The 21,428-nt window shown below is 42.8% G+C and overlaps 2 protein-coding genes across 5 annotated transcripts in view; both read right to left on the bottom strand.

The window, feature by feature from the left end:
- The window catches only part of CLNK (cytokine dependent hematopoietic cell linker), a 234,021-nt gene that overhangs the window by 90,444 nt on the left and 122,149 nt on the right, over positions 1-21,428 (bottom strand). For all 4 annotated transcript variants that reach the window (XM_088836491.1, XM_088836490.1, XM_088836488.1 and 1 more), the window contains 4 exons: positions 20,287-20,324; positions 13,936-14,077; positions 11,636-11,733; positions 2,652-2,697 (listed from right to left, as the gene is read on the bottom strand). In XM_088836491.1, coding sequence (XP_088692617.1) covers positions 2,652-2,697; positions 11,636-11,733; positions 13,936-14,077; positions 20,287-20,324 — 324 coding nt within the window. The remainder of the gene's footprint in view (positions 1-2,651; positions 2,698-11,635; positions 11,734-13,935; positions 14,078-20,286; positions 20,325-21,428) is intronic.
- On the bottom strand, positions 19,213-19,936 carry LOC148777913 (steroid receptor RNA activator 1-like). The gene has a single exon (XM_088836111.1). It carries the CDS (start codon positions 19,934-19,936, stop codon positions 19,253-19,255), a length of 684 nt encoding a protein of 227 aa, XP_088692237.1. The 3' UTR covers positions 19,213-19,252.

The raw sequence follows: 21,428 nt of genomic DNA on the forward strand, positions 1-21,428 counted from the left end.
TTGTACAGGAGACAGGAACCAAGACCATCCCCATGGAAAAGAAATGCAAAAAAGCAAAATAGCTGTCTGAGGAGGCCTTACAAATAGCTGTGAAAAGACGAGAAGCGAAAAGCAAAGGAGAAAAGGAAAGATATAAGTATCTGAATGCAGAGTTCCGAAGAATAGCAAGGAGAGATAAGAAAGCCTTCCTCAGTGATCAATGCAAAGAAATAGAGGAAAACAACAGAATAGGAAAAACAAGAGATCTCTTCAAGAAAATTAGAGATATCAAGGGAACATTTCATGCAAAGATGGGCTCGATAAAGGACAGAAATGGTATGGACCTAACAGAAGCAGAAGATATTAAGAAGAGGTGGCAAGAATACACAGAAGAACTGTACAAGAAAGATCTTCACGACCAAGATAATCACGATGGCATGATCACTCACCTGGAGCCAGACATCTTGGAATGTGAAGTCAAGTGGGCCTTAGAGAGCATCACTACGAACAAAGCTAGTGGAGGTGATGGAATTCCAGTTGAGCTATTTCAAATCCTGAAAGATGATGCTGTGAAAATGCTGCACTCAATATGCCAGCAAATTTGGAAAACTCGGCAGTGGCCACAGGACTGGAAAAGGTCAGTCTTCATTCCAATCCCAAAGAAAGGCAATGCCAAAGAATGCTCAAACTACCGCACAATTGCACTCATCTCACACGCTAGTAAAGTCATGCTAAAATTTCTCCAAGCCAGGCTTCAGCAGTATGTGAACCGTGAACTTCCAGATGTTCAAGCAGGTTTTAGAAAAGGCAGAGGAACCAGAGATCAAATTGCCAATATCCGCTGGATCATGGAGAAAGCAAGAGAGTTCCAGAAAAACATCTATTTCTGCTTCATTGACTATGCCAAAGCCTTTGACTGTGTGGATCACAATAAACTGTGGACAGGGATCAGACAGGCTATGGGAGATGGTGAGGAGAGATGGGGCAGGGAACAGCCCTTGTCCCCTGCTTCTGCTTCTGCAGTTCAACTGAAGAGTTTTAAAGCCCTGGAGACTTCACATTTCAAGAGGAGGAAAGTAAAGGCTCAGAAAGGTTAGGTGTCTCACTTAAGGTCACACAGCCAGGGAGTGGCAGAGCCTGGGCATCAGCCACTCTCATTGCTCCTTCCGCCTTGCTTCCCTTTGTGGGCATCTTCTCCTGTGCCTCCAGGTCCATCGTCTGTCTGGTCCACTCTGATCCACCCACTCTCCATCCTGGGGACCAACCAGCACAGGCAAACTGGCCCTGTGGTTTCTTGTTGGGTTTGGCCATTGGGAAGTCCCAGCAGGAGACAAGAGGAAGTTTGCAGAGGGAAGTTGGGGCGTGTATTCCATTCACTCCCACCCTGGGAGGTCCACACGGGCTGGTAAAGGAAAGGAAAGTAAGGAAAGTGAAGTCACCTAGTCGTGTCCGACTCTGTGTGACCCCATAGATGGCAGCCCACCAGGCTCCCCTGTCCCTGGGATTCTCCAGGCAAAAACACTGGAGTGGGTTGCCATTTCCTTCTCCAATGCATGAAAGTGAAAAGTGAAAGTGAAGGCGCTCAGTCGTGTCCGACTCTTTGCGACCCCGTGAACTGTAGCCTCCCAGGCTCCTCTGTCCTTGGGATTTTCCAGGCAAGAGTACTGGAGGGGGTTGCCATTTCCTTTTCCAAGAGATCTTCCTGACCCGGGGATCAATCCTGGATCTCCCGATGCTTTACCGTCTGAGCCACCAGGGAAGCTCACACGGGCTGGTGCTGTCCCTCAAAAGTGGCCACTGCTCCTCTCAAGGTGGTGAGCGCCTTCTTGTTTCCTGTGGCTGTGCCCTCATCTCCGGGTTTAGGAGTGGTAATAATGCCACTGCTATGGGCCCTGGTGCCTGCATCATCCCACGTTCTTCCCCAACAGCTCATGTACCTTAGTAAACCATTCCTTTATAAATAAACCTCTTTATCCTAATTTGGATGTGCCATCTCTTGCCCCTTAGGACTCTAACGATTACATTTGCCCATTAAAGAAAGTTTGATGTTAGTAATATGTTACAGGATATAGCGTCAGATACATAAAAGATGAGTTTGGTATGTTTCAGTTACTGGGAGATGTAAATCATGGGGCTGTCATCTTTTCCAAGTGGACATTGTAAAGAGAAGAAGGGGACATTGGGGGAAGTGGTGAAAGAAGCTATAATGTATAAGATTCAATTAAATTACTGTGGCTGGCCTCCATTTGTGCTTCCAGCACTCCTGAAATCGATTGTTTCCTTTCAGTTTCTTACCTGTATCTTCATCTCTGAATTGAGTTGCTTTGCCTGAAGCTTTAACATCTGTTTTCATATTAATTAATCAGCATTTTGAAATTAGATGTCTATCTTTCAGTTTTACAAGGGTATGCTTAGAGAAATAACTTAGCTATGTATTTGGGGCAAGAAATATATGTTTCAAAACAATTTCTTTCCAGATTGTACAACATGGAACGTGACTTTCCACAGTCAACATCCTCATTAATAAGGTAAGGTGATAAAAAGGCATAAGGTGTGAGAGAGTCTTCAGAATTAGAAAACCTTATTAGATGAACGTTAATTTAATAGATAATCTTGTTGAGAAAAATCTAAAAATATACAGATATATTTCAAACTTTGAGATTTGACTTTACCTTTAACATGTTGTTTTCTGATATCCTTGGGAATGGGTTTTTCCACCTGTAGAAGACAATGCATTATGATTATCTCTTAAATTGTGACTATTCCATTTCATGACCTGCCACTCAGTATGGTTAGATCCCTTAGGTTATGAGGCCGGGGCTCATCATTCTTAGAGATCACCCTGTGTGTATGGTTGGCAACTATTCAATGTATGTAAATACCACCATGCCAGTGACGAGTGTAGGGGCCTCAGGTATAATTCGGCATAAATTAATTGGTTTGAGAATCAATCCTGCCTCTTATTGCTGTGAAACTTTGGAAAGGCATTTACCATATTATTAGTCTTAGATTTTTTTTCATCTTTTTTTAATAGGGAAAATTTTGTTCATGTCAATTCATGTCACTGAGTTACTGTGAAGATTAATACAATTAATATAATTAATTAATACATACACATGATCAAGTCCATGAAAGGGATTGAGCAGGCAGAACAAAGTGCAGCCTCATGTAAATGCCCTTGTTGGGATTTCACCTTCATCAGAACGTGGCCAGTCATTTAACTTTCTAAACCTCAGTTTCCTCAGCTGCGAGATGGGGGTGATAGAAGTGATACTTCACAAGGAGAGCAGGACTGCATGAGATAGGCTATGTGCCTAGCACAGGAAATAACACCGATCAAGCTGAAGAATTGTTAGCTGTCATTATTAATTGTATTAAAGGCATTGATAGGACTCCCGTGGTGGTCCAGTGGTCAAGACTTTGTCTTCCAATGCAGGGGGTGTGGGTTTGATCCCTGGTAGAGGAGCTCAGATCTCACATGCCTCATGGCCATAACACAGAAGCAATACCATAACAAACTCAATAAAGACTTTAAAAAAAATGGTCCACATAATAAAAAGAGAAATCACCACTTAAAAAAGCTAAAGGCAGAGTTGAACTATTAAGGGCTTGCTGTATAATCTTTAGATATGAGGGTGAAGAGGGTGATGTATGTTAGTAGCTCAATCTTGTCTGACTCTTTGTGACCCCATGGACTGTACCCTGCCAGGCTCCTCTGTCCATGGGATTCTCCAGGCAAGAATGCTGGAGTGGGTTGCCATGCTCTTCTCTAGAGGATCTTCCCGAACAAGGGATTGAACCCAGGTTTCCTGCACTGCAGGCACACTCTACCATTTGAGCTACAGGGAATCCTGTAGAAGGTGATGGAGACAGACTAATGATGCCCAGTGCCTTGGAAAGCCTTTAAACCTAGGTCAGTACTGGGGTCTGTGATGCTTATTTTTATGTGTCAAACTGACAGGATCACAGGGTATCCAGATATTTGGTGAAACCTTATTTCTGGATGTGTCTGTGAAAGTGATTCTGGATGAGATTATAATTTGGATCAGCAGACTGAGTAAGGCTTATTGCCTTCCACAAAGCCAGTGGGCATCTTTCAGTCCATGGAGGGCCTGCATAAAATAGAAAGGGAGGGGAAAGGAGAATCTGCTCTCTCTGCCTGACTATTGGCTTTGGGTTGTTGCTCTTCTCCTGCCCTTGATGACTGAGGTTTACATCACTGGTTCTCTTGGCGCTTGTGCTTTTGAACTTGAGCTGGAAGTCAGAGGCCACTGGCATTCCCGGTCTGCAGCTTTCAGATGGCAGATTGTGGCCTCCATAATCGCTAATTTATTTACATGTATAAGTCTACATGCCTGTGTGTCTCGAGCTTTCTGTCCTATCTGTCTATCCTTCTGTGTATCTCTTGTATCTGTCTCTTGGGGGACTTTCTAGCTGGCTCAGTGGTAAAGAACCCACCAGCAATGCAGGAGACACAGGAGATGAGGGCTCACTCCCTGGGTGGGAAGATACCCTGGGGAAGGAAATAGCAACCCGTTCTAGCATTCTTGCCTGGGACATCCCATGGACAGAGAATCCTTGTGGGGCACAGTCCAGAGAGTCACAGAGAACCAGACATGATTGAGTGTGTACACATCTATCTATTAATGTCTACCTAAATCTATCTGTCCATCGTCTATCTACCTGCTTCTAGAGAACCCTAATATAGAGTTTTTGCAGTCTACTTTATTGGTGCCAAGTTGAGGTGGTCAACGGGGAGGGAGGGTCACTGAACCCCCAGTTACCTGTCAGGTCTTGATTTCAACGTCCACCTCTTTTCCTCTGTGGGACGCTGGACCACGTAATGCTGCCTACACGCGATGTGGCTCTTCTGCTGGTCAGTGTAGTCAAGCATCAAGTATGGTTTGGGCTTTGTTATTGCTGCGGCTTCCTTCATCACACCCTCAGCTTCCGGTTCCTCCAGGGAGACCCCGCGGAGGCTGTTTGCTGGAGGGCTTTTGTCAAGTTCTTGCTGCATCCTCAGCTTTCAGTCTTCCCTGTGCACTTGCCCAGGAGCGAGAGTCTCTCCCACTGCTCTGCCCACCTCCCATTGCGAGCCTGGAGCAGGGGAGAGTCTCCATGGCCTCTGCCTTGCTGGGCCCTGCATGATTAGGGTGTTAGGGATCGGGCTTCCTTAGTGCCTGCTCTTCTCCCCTTTGCTGGCCAAATTCTATTTTTAAAAATTAATTTTTAAATGAAGAATCAATCCTAAACGATATCAACCCTGAATACTCATTGGAAGTACTGATGCTAAAGCTGAAGTTCCAATACTTTGGCGACCTGATGTGAAGAGACGACTCACTGGAAAAGACCCTGATGCTGGGAAAGATTGAGGGCAGGAGGAGAAGGGGATGACAGAGGATGAGATGGTTGGATGGCATCACCAATTCAATGGACATGAATTGGGCAAACTCTGGGAGATGGTGAAGGACAGGGAAACCTGGCATGCTGCAGTCCATGGGGTTGCAAAGAGTCAGATGTGACTGAGCGACTGAACAGCAGCAACAATAGGTAATTTACAATGTTGTGCAAATCTCTGCTGTATGGCAAAGACTCAGTTATATACCTATATGCATTTTGTTTTAATATTCTTTTCCATTATGCTTTATAACAGGAAAGAAAGTGAAGTTGCTCAGTCATGTCCGACTCTTTGCGACCCCATGGACTATAGCCTACCAGGCTCCTCCGTCCATAGGATTTTCCAGGCAAGAGTACTGGAGTGGGGTGCCATTGCCTTCTCCAGGAAAGCTTCCTGACCCAGGGATCGAACCCGTGTCTCCTGCATTGTAGGTAGACGCTTTACCATCTGAGCCACTAGGGAAGTCCTTACAACAGGATGTTGAATATGTTTCCCTGTGCTATACATTAGGACCTTGTTGTTGATCCATTCTAAATGTAATAGCTTGTGTCTATCAACCCCAAACTCCCAGTCCATCCCTCTCTCTTCCTCCACCCACATTGGCAACCACAAGTCTGATCTCTACGTCTGTGAGTCTATTTCTGTTTTGTAGATAGGTTTGTTGGGTCCTATTTTAGATTCCACATACAAGTGATATCATATGGTATTTTTCTTTCTCTTTCTGACTTACTTCACTTTTAGGATGATAATCCCTAGTTGTAGCTGGCCATATTCCATTTTGTGTCTTTGGGCATTTGGATCCATTTGGCTCTTTTGCACGAGGGAGTTTTTTGGCTGCATCTTCTCCAGAGGGACCTACACTTTGATGGTATTAGCATAGGATCCCAGGCCTAGAAGTATTTTATGCCCCTTCCCAGGGCTATTCTTATTTTCCATCAAATACAGATTTTCTAATGTCTACTATATACCTGTAACAATACTAGATTATGAGGGAACGAAGAAGAATAAGAGGTTAGAGGCTAAAGGTGGAATCATATGGATGCAGTTCTGAGTTTACAGCATGGTATAACGCGGGCTTCATTGTAACAGAAGTTTTTCAACCTCAGTACCATTGAGAGTTGGGGCCGGGCAATTTGCTGTGGGAGGCTGCCCTGTGCATTTAGCGTACTTAGCGGCATTCCTGCCCTCTGCCCACTGGATGTCAGTAGCGTTCCCCAAGTCTCAACAACCGAAAATGTCGCCAGTCATTGCAAATGTCCACTAGGAGGCAAAATGTTCCCAGGAGAGAACCACGGATAACAATGCAATGTGTTACTGGTGTGGAAGACTGCCTTGCATTGCTTCCTGCAGAAGGCTTGTCAAAAGCCTCTGGTTGGTCTAAGTGATGCAGCTCCCTGCTCTTTGTATCCTGTGTCACCTCAGTCTTAACACCTTGCATTATTATTTCAAAACTGCCAATTTGGGACACTGCCTCCTCCATTAGACTATGGACACTGGCTCCTATTTTTTTGTTCTTAATCCCCATTGTTGAGCATAGTGCTTTGTACACAGCAAGTGCTCAATAAATGAAAAGATGGACAGTGGTTTAGCGCTTTAAGATAGTTGTAATCAGGCTAATGGGGCTTCCCAGATGGTGTTAGTGGCAAAGAACCCGTGTGCCAATGCCGGAGACATAATTATAGACTCAAGTCTGATCCCTGAGTCAGGAAGAACCCCTGGAGAAGGGCATGGTAACCCACTCCAGTATTCTTGCCTGGAGAATTCCGTGGACAGAGATACCTGGTGGGCTACAGCCCACAGAGTCGCAAAGAATTAGACAGAGCTGAAGCGACATAGCACGCGCGCATGCAATCAGTCTAAGGAATCAACATAAGAACTGGTTCCTGTAAGGACTGTTGAAGATCCAATTCACAGATAGCTTAATCACCACATAAATGTGCAAAACTAATTGGAATTAACTCCTGAGAACAAGGTCATAATAAAAAAAAAATCTGCTTACTATAAAACCTGGATAATTCAAACATTGGTTATAAAAGCAAAACTCCCTTTTTCATTTGAATTGAGGCCAAGTCCTTATTGAATTAATTTATAAGACAACTTCCCTCCTGGCCAAAATTGTGCTCGTCTCCCACCTCCTATTTCTCACAAGATTTCACTTGATTTAATATGTTGAGATTATAGTTTCACTTGTAAAGTGACCTAGCTAAAAGAAGAAATTTGTAACAAAGAAACTACAAAGATAATATGAAAGGATATAAAGTAATAAGAATGGAGACTTAAATTCTGGCATAGTCGTTTAAGAAAAATCAAATGAGAATTATCATCTTTTAAGAAAGCATTCTTCTCATGAAAGTTTACTTCCATGCAAAAAGGAATTATCAGTGGTTTTTAGGGAAAGAAAAGCTTAATTTTTTAGGTCAGAATTTTCTACTTTTTATAACCAGACAAGAACTTGTGACTTTAGCCTCTGGCCCAGTGACTCTGAAATTCCTGTTGTTCCCTCAATATGTTTCATGCTTTAGAGATGAGGCTCCTGAGATGCCCTCTTCCCTATCTAACAGTGCTCTGTTGGAGCCTGCCCCAGTTGTACATCTCAGAGATAATTGCAAGTATTCACTTGTATGGATGTGAGAGTTGGACTGTAAAGAAAGGTGAGCACTGAAGAACTGATGCTTTTGAACTGTGGTGTTGGAGAAGACTCTTGAGAGTCCCTTGGACTGCAAGGAGATCCAACTGCAAGGAGTCCATCGTAAAGGAAATCAGTCCTGAATATTCATTGGAAGGACTGATGTTGAAGCTGAAACTCCAATACTTTGGCCACCTGATGTGGAGAGCTGACTCACTGGAAAAGACCCTGATGCTGGGAAAGACTGAAGGCGGGAGGAGAAGGGGACGACAGAGGATGAGATGGTTGGATGGCATCACCGACTCGATGGACATGAGTTTGAGTGAACTCCGGGAGTTGGTGATGGACAGGGAGGCCTGGCGTGCGGCAGTCATGGGGTCACAGAGTCGGACACGACTGAGCGACTGAAGTGAACTGAATATGACAACTTTGAAGGACAGACTAGAGAAAGTTTCCATGTGAACAGAAATCAAACTGGGTCTTTTTGAATTGTGTCTTTTTTCAGGATACCACATCACCGACTCAATGGACGTCAGTTTGAGCAAGCTCCAGGAGGTGCCGAAGGACAGGGGAGCCTGGTGTGCTGCTGTCCAAGGTGTCGCAAAGAATCAGACACGGCTGAGCAAGTGAACAACTACAGCAGGATATATGCCTGGTGGTGGAACTTCCGGGTCATACAGTAGTTCTGTTTTCAGTGTTTCAAGAAAAATCCTTACTGCTCTGCATAGTGGCTGTATCGATTTACATTCCCACCAGCAGTGCAAGAGGGCCCGTCTGGTGCTCTGTGGTAACGCTTAGACTGGTGGGATTAGGGTGGGGGTGGAGGGATGTATGTGTACATAGAACTCATTCACTTAGTTGTACGGCAGAGACGAACACAATATTGTAAAACAACTACACCCAGTTAAGAAAAAGAAATCAAACGGGGCAAAGAAGACTGCGTTTCTTTCCTTATTAATGTTTCAAGCTGTGGAGGTGATTTAGTTGCTAAGTTGTGTCTGATTCTTTGCGACCCCATGGATTAGAGCCTGCCAGGTTCTTCTTTCCATGGAACTTCCCAGGCAAGAATATTGGAGTGGGTTACCATTTCCTTCTCTGGGGATCTTCCCGACCCAGGGATCGAATCTGGGTCTCCTCCATTGCAGGTGGATTCTTTTTACCAACTGGGCCACCAGGGAAGCCCTCATATTTCAAGCTAGTCATATTTCCAGTTTCAGTTCAAATGACTGAGTTTATTTGTCCATTTCCATTCATGTGCTGTGTGCTGTGCTTAGTCGTCTCAGGAGTGTCTGACTCTTTGTGACCCCATGGACTGTAGCCCACCAGGCTCCTCTGTCCATGGGATTCCCCAGGCAAGAATACTGGAGTGGGTTGCTGTGTCCTCCTCCAGGGGATTTTCCAGACCAAGGGATTGAACCTGAGTCTCTTGTGTCTCCTCACTAGTAGCCAGGTTCTTTACCACTAGTGCCATCTGGAAGCTGAACCTTTTACATAAAGCCACTATGCTAGATGCTGGGGCCAAAATAGTCCCTGCACTCATGGAGGTGTCCTCTGGTAACTGATTGCTCTGTGCCAGGCACTGTGCTCTGTATGTATTATCATGAAAGCTATGAGGTTTTACAGCTTAGACTGTAAAGGCTCAGAGAAGGTAAGTAACTGGCCCAAAGAAACAGAGCTCATAAAGTTGGAGCCATTAAAATGAGAATTATAACATTCATCTTGCAAGATTATTTTAAGGATTAAATGTCATTCATTCAATTATTCCCATCTGTCCTCAGAAAGACCTTTCCTGACTGCCTTGCTTTCATTCTATTTTCAAAGCTCATCACTTGATATATCATCTTTGTATCTATTAGTTATCCATTTACATATCATAGGTTTCCACCCACTCGATGTAAGTTTCATGACAGCAGGGCCTTGGTGGTTTACTGCTCATACCAGAGTGGATAATTGTGTCTGGTCCATGGCAGGCACCCAATATATGTTTCTTAAATGAATTTGTTGAGTGAATGATTAAAATGTTTAGCTTAGTATCTGTGTAAAGAGGAAGTGTTCAATATTTCATCCCTTACCTTGCTCTCCCAGCCTTTATTGGCTGTGTTCTGTGTGAATGACTTAGTAAAAATTGTTGTTTCCTTTTCTCGTCAATATTTAAAAGAAACCCTCTAGTTAAACGAGTAAACCATTTGCATAGATAAGGTACAAGGATGAATGCATTATAAATATTTAAGTGTGTTCACAGTCACTAATAAAAGTGAAACAAATTTTAAAGAAGGAAGAGCAAAATCTCTTTCTCTTTTTTAAAAATTATAATTAAAAAAATAATGCTCCATTTTGGAGAGAATTCTATGAGGTGGAAATTCGAATACAGGGCTTCTGGGAGGGTAAATTGAAATGATTTTTCAGGGACAAATTTCACAATATGTACCAAAAGCCTTTAAAATGTTTTCACTCAATGGTTAAATAAAATAATTAAAAATCTTATATAAGGAGTGAAGTATCTGTAAAGATTATGCTTATTGATGCTTGTTTTATGACATGTGAGATAGTTGTGTGACTGAAACCATGTGCAGAGAAGGAAAACCAGTATATACTCTACAACAAAGACGTCCTTGCATGAGATGCATTAGCAAAGGAAACATTGACATGAAATTTACCCAAACATTATGACTGATAGCCTTGCAACCTCAGGGATGATTAATTTGTATTTTGTGCAGTGTTATTAAAAATAAAATACTATATGTGTTTAGAGCACTTACATTGACAAGATATTTTCAACGGCTTTTTGAAGTAAACATGGCAGAGATTATTACTCCTGTTTGCAAATGGGTTTACAAAGAGGTTCAGAGAGGTTGACCTACAGTCGTCCCTTCATATCTGCTGGGGATTACTTCCAGCATGCCCCTTGAATACCCAAATCTGTGGATGCTCAAGTCCTTCATATGAAATTGCAGAGTATTTGTAAATAACCTGTGCATATCCTTCTGTATACCCTCAACGGCATGGGTTTGAACTGTGCGGGTTTGCTTATACTCATATTTTTTCATCAAGTATGTACTAAGGTACTACGAAATCCTTGGTTGGTTGAATTATCTCTAGATTACTTGTAATACCTAATACAATGTCAGTGCTATGTAAATAGTTGGTGACATGTGATAAACTCAAGTTATGCTTCTTGGAATTTAATGGAATTTTTTTTTTTAATCCTTGACTGAATCTACAGATGTGGAACTGACAGATATGGAGGGCAGACTGTACTTATTACCACACCATTAGCAGTTGGAATCATTAGGCCTAAATCTGGACAAAATGATGTTATTATCAAAGAGATCTGAGTTTAAATTCTTCTCCCAGAGAATAGGATGAGTATTAAGTGAGATGCAGGTCAAAGTCATTAGCCTGGTACCTGGCTCACAGAAAATCTTTCACAAATGTTAGTTCTCTTCCCTTCTAGGTACCTATTCTAAGGACCATGACCCCTCCAGCTGAATCACCCTGCACCTCACTGAGCTTGACCTGCTCATCACCAAGGCATTCCAACAAGATGCCTTGGAAATGAGAGACGGTAAAGCTCTTGGTTGCTAGGCAGTGCCCTCCATGTGTTTGGTTCATGCAGTCAAGCTTTTACTTACTTCTTCCAGCTTCATCCAGGTTTGCCTGTCTGTGGGGAGAGAGGTCTTGGTATCTAAGGACAGGGGTGTGTCCATCATACCCTTGAAATAGCGTGTATCTGTGAAAAAAGAAAAAAAAATTTAAAGTCATACTTTACATGACTCTGCACAATGTAATGGACAAAATATTTGCACATCTACGAACTTACTGAACCATCACAATATAGGCCGTTGCTGCTGCTAAGTCACAGCAGTCGTGTCTGACTCTGTGTGACCCAATAGACGTCAGCCCATCAGACTCCTGTCCCTGGGATTCTCCAGGCAAGAATACTGGAGTGGGCTGCCATTTCCTTTTCCAGTGCATAAAAGTGGAAAATGAAAGTGAAGTTGCTCAGTTGTGTCTGACTCTTCGTGACCCCATGGACTGTAGCCTACCAGGCTTCTCCATACATGGGATTTCCCAGGCAAGAGTACTGGAGTGGGTTGCCATTGCCTTCTCCACACAATATAGGCATGAGCATGTAATTCTACTTCCACTTAACAGATGAAGAGGCTGAGGCTCAAAGAGGAGAAATCACTTCTCTTGGTCCATATACTAAATGCCAAATTCTGGACCTGAACCTTCTTCATTTTCTTATCCACCTGGGAAATTCTACTCATCCTTCAAGGCTTGGACTGTGTCATGCCCTTCAAAAATCTTCCTAGACCCCACCAACCTGCACACCACCCTGGATCTCTTTTCTGTGTTACGCACTTGTGTATGCTTAGTCACTCAGTCACGTCTGACTCTTTATGACCACATGAACTGTAGCCCACCAGGCTCCTCTATTGGGGTTCTCCAGGCAAGAATAGTGAAGTGGGTTGCTATGCCCTCCTCCAGGGGATCTTCCCAACCCAGGAATCGAACCTAGGTCTCTCACATTGCAGGCAGATTCTTTACCATCTGAGCGACCAGGGAAACCCATGAATACTGGATTGAGTAGCCTATCCCTTTGCCGGGGGGTCTTCCTGACCCAGGAATAGTACCGGGGTCTCCTGCATTGCAGGTGGATTCTTTACCAGCTGAGCTACTAGGGAAGCCCACATTACATACTTGACACACATATTTTATACTTCACATAGACTTAACTATATTCTTGTGCTTCCCTGGTGGATTGGTGGCAAAGAATCCACCTGCCAATGCAGGAGACATGGGTTAGATCCCTGGCCCAGGAAGATCCCCTGGAGAAGGAAATGGCCACCCACTCCAGTATTCTTGCCTGGAGAATCCCATGGACAGAGGAGCCTGGCAGGCTATAGTTCACGGGATTGCAAAGAGTGAGACATGGCTGAGTGACTGAACCACAGCAACAGCTATATAATTAACATAGTTATATACAGTATATACCAAACTTATTCTAGCATACTTACCTGTATATCTCTTGATCAATCCTAACATGATAACTGGCATACAATAGATATTAATTAATGCTTATTGAGTGAATGAAGGAATGTCATTATTATTTCCAAGGTAATTGTCCTCAAAGGGACTTCTGTAGATTCATTTCAGTAGGTCAGGCTCTCAAATCACAAATGCTTCCTCTTTTCCCTCATAACACTTTGCTTTATTTAAGGTTCGGAGACCTTGTTGAAGCTGTGTAATGTGCCCCAGTTACTAAGAAGAAAAGATGGTGTATAATAAGGTTTTCTTTCTCTTAAAAGCCTGGCTTTACTGCCATGCTCTTGTGCTACCTATATGCTGGCTATGAGCAAGACAAATCAGCCCTATTAAAAGTCTTCCCTTTTGTTCTGCTCTCTTCTCTGCAACTCTGTCTTTACAGGGATGTTGCCCACATCTCTGCTTGTCCATCTTCTGCCTGTTCATCAGTTGTTTCTCAGACTCAAGATATCATCCTGGGGATTCTCCAGGCAAGACTACTGGAGTGGGTTGCCATGCCCTCCTCCAAGGGACCTTCCCAACCCAGGGATCTCCCACATTGCAGGTGGATTCTTTACCAACTAAGCCGCCAGGGAAGCCATCATGATAATAATAAATAGTCATAGAGCTCTGACTCTGCACCAAGTTCTCTTTTGAAAACTCAACATGCATCATCCATGTAACTACCTGGGTTACGTGGGGTAAGCTCTGTCTTCAGATATCTTGAACCCTGTCTTCAAATATAGAAAATGGTTTTCAGGTGCTTGCTCCAGGTCACACAGCTAATAAGCTGTGGAAGCATGATTTTAACCTAGAGTTGCTAATTCAGAACCTGCATCTTTAGTCACTCTACAGTATTGCAGCATGGGCATGCGATGTTCAGATTTCAGGCCCTAAACATTACCTGCATATTCAGATTCCTTAATAGGCCTGGCTGGTAAGATTTTCACTGATTGCCAGTCTTCTACCAGGTGAAGCTCAGGGTCTTCATAGTCATCATCTGTGTGGCCTTTTGCTCCATCCAGGACTGCTATGGAATTCCTTTCCTAAGGAAGGGACATTTCCATAAGTCAAAAGAAGGTACAACAGTGACAAAGATTATAGGCTACAGTGCTGGCCAGGGGAGTAACAGAGATCCCCTTAACTGCGAGTTAAAGATTTAAGAGTCTGGAGTCTAGGGGAGTTAACCTCTCATGGTGGCAGAATTGTAGCGATATCCTTAGAAACCATCATGGTGGTGTGAGACACTCCCTTTATCTCTCCCCTTCAATCTACAACAATTAAGACATCCATAACTCAACAAAGAATTGATGCGTTTGAACTGTGGTGTTGGAGAAGACTCTTGAGAGTCTCCTGGACTGCAAGGAGAGCAAACCAGTCAATCCTAAAGGAAATCAATCCTGAATATTCATTGAAGGACTGATGCTGAAGCTGAAACTCCAATACTTTGGCCACCTGATGCGAGGAACTGACTCCTTCAAGACCCTGATGCTGGGAAAGATTGAAGGCAGGAGAAGGGGATGACAGAGGATGAGATGGTTGGATGGCATCACCAACTCTATGGACATGAGTTTGAGCAAGCTCCAGGAGTTGGTGATGGACAGAGAAGCCTGGAGTGCTGCAGTCCATGGGGTCACAAAGAGTCAGGACATGACTGAGCGACTGAACTGAACTCAACAAAGTCCCAAGACAATGGGACTCCAGAGAGACCCACATGTTTGTTCATCTGAAGAAGGCTAGATTGGAATATATAGAGTGGGTAGAACTAGGGGAAGAGTAGAAGTAGTGTCCCTAATCCTGAACCCCAGAAAGCCTGGGAGCACCAGCAGGAATGGTGCACAGTCTCTAGGTCATGGCTACAGTGGTGCCCGTGGCCACAGGGAACTGGGTAGCAACCTCCAGGTGTACCTGTGACTCTGTCACCTCCTGCCCATGGCAGTATTACTTGGCTCCCCATCCCTTGCTACGGTAGCAGGTCCAATGTGCCAAGCAACACTGGACATGAAGATGTCAATGGCAGCAGTGGCATTGACCTTAGAAAGGCACCCCCAGTGACCCCAGAGGCATAAGCAGGAATGACAAGGGTACCAGTGACCCTCTGGGAGAAGCAGTGGAGGGTGGAAAGTGCCAATTCTCAAATAGAGCTGAGGTAAGAAAAAAAAACAAAAACCAAAAACCTGTGCTTTAGCAGCGTGTACTGAAAATCAGAAGAAAGGCCTCTAACTACCAATGTGTGGATCTTTTAGAGTCAAAGTAAACAAAGCTTTACGTAAACAAGAGGGGTGTTTCCTACTTCAAATGCACTGGTAGAGGAACAGCTCATCAAGCACCATGAAAAACCATGGTAACACAGTCTCACATCGTGAACAAAGCTATTATCCAGAAACCAAACTTAAAGTCACAGCAGACTATGATCTAATTGATGGAGAATTCAAAAGACCTGTCATGAAGAAACTCAGAGTTACAAGAAAACTCAGAAAGCAATTCAATGAGCTCAGGAGTAAAACCAGTGAACAGAAGCAATACTTACCAAAGAGACTGAAACTCTAAAAAAGAACCAAACAGAAATTCTGGAGCTTGAGAACTCAATAAATGGATGAAGAATGTATTAGAAAGCATTGGAAACAGAGTAGACCATATGGAAGAGAGAATCAGTGAGCTCAAAGAAAGAAGTCTAAAAATGATTCTCAGGTAGAAGAGAAGGAACTAAGATTTTACAGCAATGAAAAAATTCTATAAGAACTATCTGATCCCATTAGAAAGAAGCAACATGAGAATAGTGGATATGCCAGAAAGGGAAGAGAGGGAGAAGGGCGTGTTCATTTAAAAACATGATAGCTGAGAACTTTTTAAACCTGAGGAAGGAACTGGATATACAAGTTCATGAAACTCATAGAACACCTAATTATCATAATGCAAGAAGATCTTCTGCAAGATACATTACATTAAAACAGTCAAATTCAATGATAAAGGTTTTAAAAGCAGTCAGGGAAAAAAGATAGTCACCTACAAATGTACTCCCATTAGGCTATCAGCAGATATCTAAGAGAACCTCTACAGGCCAGGAGAGAGAGGAATGATATATTCAAAATTTGCTGTTTAATCACTAAGTCATGTCTGACTTCATGAGACCCCATGGACTATAGCCCACCAGGTTCCTCTGTCCATGGAATCCTCCAGGCAAGAATACTGGAGTGGGTGGGTAGCCATTCCCTTTGCCAGGTTATGTTCCCAACCCAGGGATCGAATCCACATCTCCTGCATTATAGGATTCTTTATCTGAGCTACCTGGGAATAGTAAAAAATACTGAAAGATAAAAGATGTCAGTCAAGAATACTCTACCCAGCAAAGTTACCTTTCAGATATAAAGGAGAAATAAAGGCTCTCCCAGACAAACACACCTGAGGGAGTTCATTACCACTAGAGCAGCCTTACAAGAAATGTTGAAAAGAGCTCTTCTGCCTGAAATAAAAATGGTAAAAGTACACTATACTTTGAGTAAGGTGATAAACAGACTACCAGAAGTGTCTTAATGAGACAACACATGTAAAATATTGAGCAAAATGCCTGATGGTCAGCACTCAATAAATACTAGCTGTAAATATTATTATGACTGTCACTGTGATCACAGCTACTATTAAAGAAAGTCTGAGATAAAGGAAGCCGACCAATCATGCTTTGTTCACCTCCCTTTAAACCTCTCTAACACTTGTTAAGTTTATATGTCCTAGGTGCTTTCTGTACTTTATTTCATTGTATAAGCAGAAAAATCTATGAGGTGATTTTACTATAATGTAGGAAACTGGAATTAGATAGGCTTAAATTTAAATTCTAAGTCTGCATTATTCTTATTCTTTAATATATATATTATCTCTATATATGTATATTCTCTAATATATATAATATATATTCTAATTATATACATTATTATATAAAATAATATATATTATTATATAATATAAATTAATAATATAATATGTTTAATATGCATTATTCTCATTATTACATATATTAATAATATATATTCTATATATAGTAGAGAACAAGAATAATGCAGAATATATATTATATATATACATATGTATATAGGGCTTACTAGTCCTAAACCTCCAAGTGTATGCCTTTTTCTATCATCGCTCAATCAAAGGAGTTGGTAAAAGGAAAGACTCGTTATAAGATGAGTTTGGTTTCCAGGTAAGCAATAGCACAGTGGGGACTCACCAGGCCCCTATCTGGAGAAATTTTTGGGCTTCATTTTGGCTCACAGCAACTCTGATCATTCAACACAAAAGGTGAAATGCAATTTAGTAAGTCTGTGCTCTCCTTGAGACAGCATAAACCTGTCTAGTATCTGTCTACTGTTAATATCGGGTTAAAACTTAACCAGGTTAATATGGTTAAAACTTACTAAAAGCTCAGTATATATAAGCCTTCCACTTTATAAAATATTTTGGGATTGATTGATTGTGTGTGCATGTGTGCATGCATGGATGTATGTGTGTGTGTCCTAGGGTGAGGATTCATAGCTTTAATTTAATTTTTAAAGAAATCTTTCAAAAAGTAAAGAACCAAAGATTTTACAGGTAAATTCTATCTATTCACATATCTATCATCTAGCTAGACGTCTATCTCTATCATTTCTATCTATTCCATTTATCATCTGTAGATATTCTAAAGCTATTCTGATGCTGGGAGGGATTGGGGGTGGGAGGAGACGGGGACGACAGAGAATGAGATGGCTGGATGGCATCACCGACTCTATGGACATGAGTTTGAGTGAACTCCGGGAGTTGGTGATGGACAGGGAGGCCTGGTGTGCTGTGATTCATGGGGTCGCAGAGAGTCGGACATGACTGAGCGACTGAACTGAACTGAACTGAAATTATGTACACATAGTTTTTAACAATTAAATTATTTATAATATTAGGTAGCTGATTTCACATTATAAATATAAAATTTTCTTTTAGTCATTAAAATTCTTTGTAAATATTATTATTGGAAGATGGTTAAAACTCAGCATTCAAAAAATGAAGATCATGGCATCCAGTCCCTTCACTTCATGGCAAATAGATGGGAAAAAGTGGAAACAGTGTCAGATTTCATGTTGTTGGGCTCCAAAATCAATGCGGATGGTGACTGCAGCCAAGAAATTAAAAGACGCTTGCTCCTTGCAAGAAAAGCTATGATAAACCTAGACAGCATATTAAAAAACAGAGACATCACTTTGCTGACAAAGGTCTCTATAGTCAAAGCTATGGTTTTTCCAGCAGCATGTGTGGACTTGACAGATGGGCCATAAAGAAGACTGAGCACTGAAGAATTGATGCTTTCAAACTGTGGTGTTGAAGAAGACTCTTGAGAGTCCCTTGGGCTGCAAGGAGATCCAACCAGTCCATTCTAAAGGAGATCAGTCCTGGGTGTTCATTGGAAGGACTGATGCTGAAACTGAAGCTCTGATACTTTGGCCACCTGATGCGAAGAACTGACTCATTGGAAAAAACCCTGATGCTGGGAAAGACTGAAGGCGGGAGAAAAGGGATGACAGAGGATGAGATGGTTGGATGGCATCACCGACTCAATGGACATGAGTCTGAGCAAGCTCCAAGAGATGGTGAAGGACAGGGAAGCCTGGTGTGCTGCAGTCCATGGGGTCACAAAAGAGCTGGACATGACTGAGCGGCTGAACAACAGAATAATATGAATATATTCAATAATTTTTCTATTATTGAATATATAACATGATTCAAGTGTGTTATTTAAAATATATTATAAAACATAAATGAGTATTTAATTATTAATCCAAATTTTAGGTTAATTCTTTAATTTGTCCCATAGGATTATGGGATTGAAGAAAATGAATATTTTTATATTTGTTAATCTTATAAAATTGCTTTCCAAAGAATTTCTCGTTATTTAAAATTTCACCATGAGTGTTGGTAAGTGCTTTTCTCACCACACACTTGCCAGCGTCATGTGTTGGTATTTTCACTTTGATTAGTCTTCACAATGCCCATTATGAGTTTATTTTTATTTTTTTTGATGTTTTTATTGAAATGCATATGGTATAGTAGCAAGCAACCTCGTTGTGGTCCAGGTGGGACCTCTTCCCCCAGAGATGGGGCAGACCGTCTCCCCAGTGGTAAAAAGGAGTCAAGTTAGAGAAGGCTCCCATGCCAAGGCACAGGAGATGGTGTGAGATGAGTCTGGGGAAACCACAGAATCACAGGTCGTGCTGGACACCTGGTACAGTTTGGTTCTGCTCAGCTGTGATTATGGATTTCTCTTCATTGGCCTCCTCCTCTGAAAACAGACTCCTCTTTACCGCAATTAATCTTTTAACTCCCACCATCCACTGACTGACCTCAGTCACATGGTCAACCATGAGTGAGTGGTGGATGTCATCTGCTGCATCCCACTGGTGGCTTGAAAGCACTTGCACCAGCAGAGCCATCCTCTTCTTTACAGGCGTTGACAGCTTCCCTCCAGCCCACTGTTCCTGCAGCAGAGCCAGGCGTCGGCTGATGTCATCACATACCTGCTTCTTTATGTGGCCACGGCAGTCCTCCAATGCCTGTTCCAAAGGTCTCAGTACATCTTCCAGCAGAGTCTCAGACTCAACGACTGGGGAATCCATGGGCTCCGTTCTGGAGGGAGGACAGCTCCCCACAAATGGAGGGGGAGGTCTGGAAGCCTTACTTGAAGGAGGTGGCGGCCCCATTGGGGGGTGCCCAGGAGATGTCTCTGAGGTGGGGACTCTGGGGGATCCATCCTGGGGAGCGGCGACCCTCTTGGTGAGCGGCGAGCGCTTGGGTCCGCCAGCCTGGATCTGCAGCCCATAGGAGAATTGCGGCGGATCGTTCCAACCGCGCTCCGTGTTGCCCGGCTTCACATACAGCTCCGCCATCTCCTATGAGTTTATTTTTATCTCCATTTTATAGCTGAGGAATTGAAATTTTTTTTTTTGTCTTTTCTGTATTAATGCCCCAATATATTTATTTATTTATCCAGCTTTACCAAGAAATAATTGACATACATCACTGTATAAGTTTCAGGCGTACAGCACAATGATTTGATTTACATTTATTGTAGGAATACCGTGTTCTACCCAAGACTTGAAATGTACTTTTCTCTGCCAGGAAATCATGCCATTTGGAAAAGTTTAATGTTTTACAATTCACCAAGTACATAGAAAAAGCCACTTACTTTGTAAATATCAAAGACTGACAAAATAGGTAAAGAAAGCAGCTGACTTACGCCTTCAAGAAGAGGCTCATTAATAGTCTGGTACTGTCCTGCCAACAAAAACAGCAAAATGTTATTGCAAAACATTGGAAAGACTGGGCCCTTGTTTTTCTCCAGAAATCTTGTGCTCATTTCAGTTAATTGTTCTTGACTGTAATTGCTCAAAATGAAGTGCACATTTTCATGCTTCTTGCTCTATCAGCTGCTTTTGCCTAACAGGGGCAATTGGAAAAGGAAGAAAGAAAATCAAATGCCAACTCAGAAGGCTGGCTTTTTCTACAGCAGGTCAGCCTTCCCACTGAAAGAGAAGCAAAGTTAGAAGGAACCCCGCCCCACAATTAGTTGCACCCAAGTGATGACTCAGCAGCATCTCAGCCAAGGACCTGGAGTGCTGTCCCCTCGCCCTCTGACACACATGTTGCATTTGCCGTAATCTATTGGAGTTTCAGTTTTAGCATCAGTCCTTCCAATGAACACCCAGGACTGATCTCCTTTAGAATCAACTGGTTGGATCTCCTTGCAGTCCAAGGGACTCTCAAGAGTCTTCTCCAGCACCACAGTTCAAAAACATCCATTCTTCGGCGATCAGCTTTCTTCACAGTCCAACTCTCACATCCATACATGACCACGGGAAAAACCATAGCCTTGACTAGACGGACCTTTGTTGGCAAAGTAATGTCTCTGCTTTTTAATATACTATCTAGGTTGGTCATAACTTTCCTTCCAAGGAGTAAGCGTCTTTTAATTTCATGGCTGCAATCACCACATGCGACGAGTTGACTCACTGGAAAAGACTCTGATGCTGGGAAGGATTGGGGGTGGGAGGAAAAGGGAACGACAGAGAATGAGATGGCTAGATGGCATCACCGACTCGATGGACATGAGTTTGAGTGAACTCTGGGAGTTGGTGATGGACAGGGAGGCTTGGTGTGCTGTGATCCATGGGGTCGCAAAGAGTCGGACATGGCTGAGCGACTGAACTGAACTGAACTGATTCACACATTGTTATCTATCCATACATTGTTTTCTTGAACAGACTACATGGTTTGAGCTTCAGTTCAGTGCAGTCGCTCAGTTGTGTCCGATTCTTTGTGACCCCATGGACTGCAGCACGTCAGGCCTCCCTGTCCATCACCAACTCCTGGAGTTTACCC

Source organism: Moschus berezovskii, chromosome 5, assembly GCF_049115385.1.
Source record: "Moschus berezovskii isolate FMDL1 chromosome 5, NW_MosBer_1.0, whole genome shotgun sequence".
Taxonomy (NCBI): domain Eukaryota; kingdom Metazoa; phylum Chordata; class Mammalia; order Artiodactyla; family Moschidae; genus Moschus; species Moschus berezovskii.

What these genes read in the sequence shown, in the direction of transcription:
- LOC148777913 (XM_088836111.1), bottom strand. Translation starts at nt 19,936, where the DNA reads ATGGCGGAGCTGTATGTGAAGCCGGGCAACACGGAGCGCGGTTGGAAC.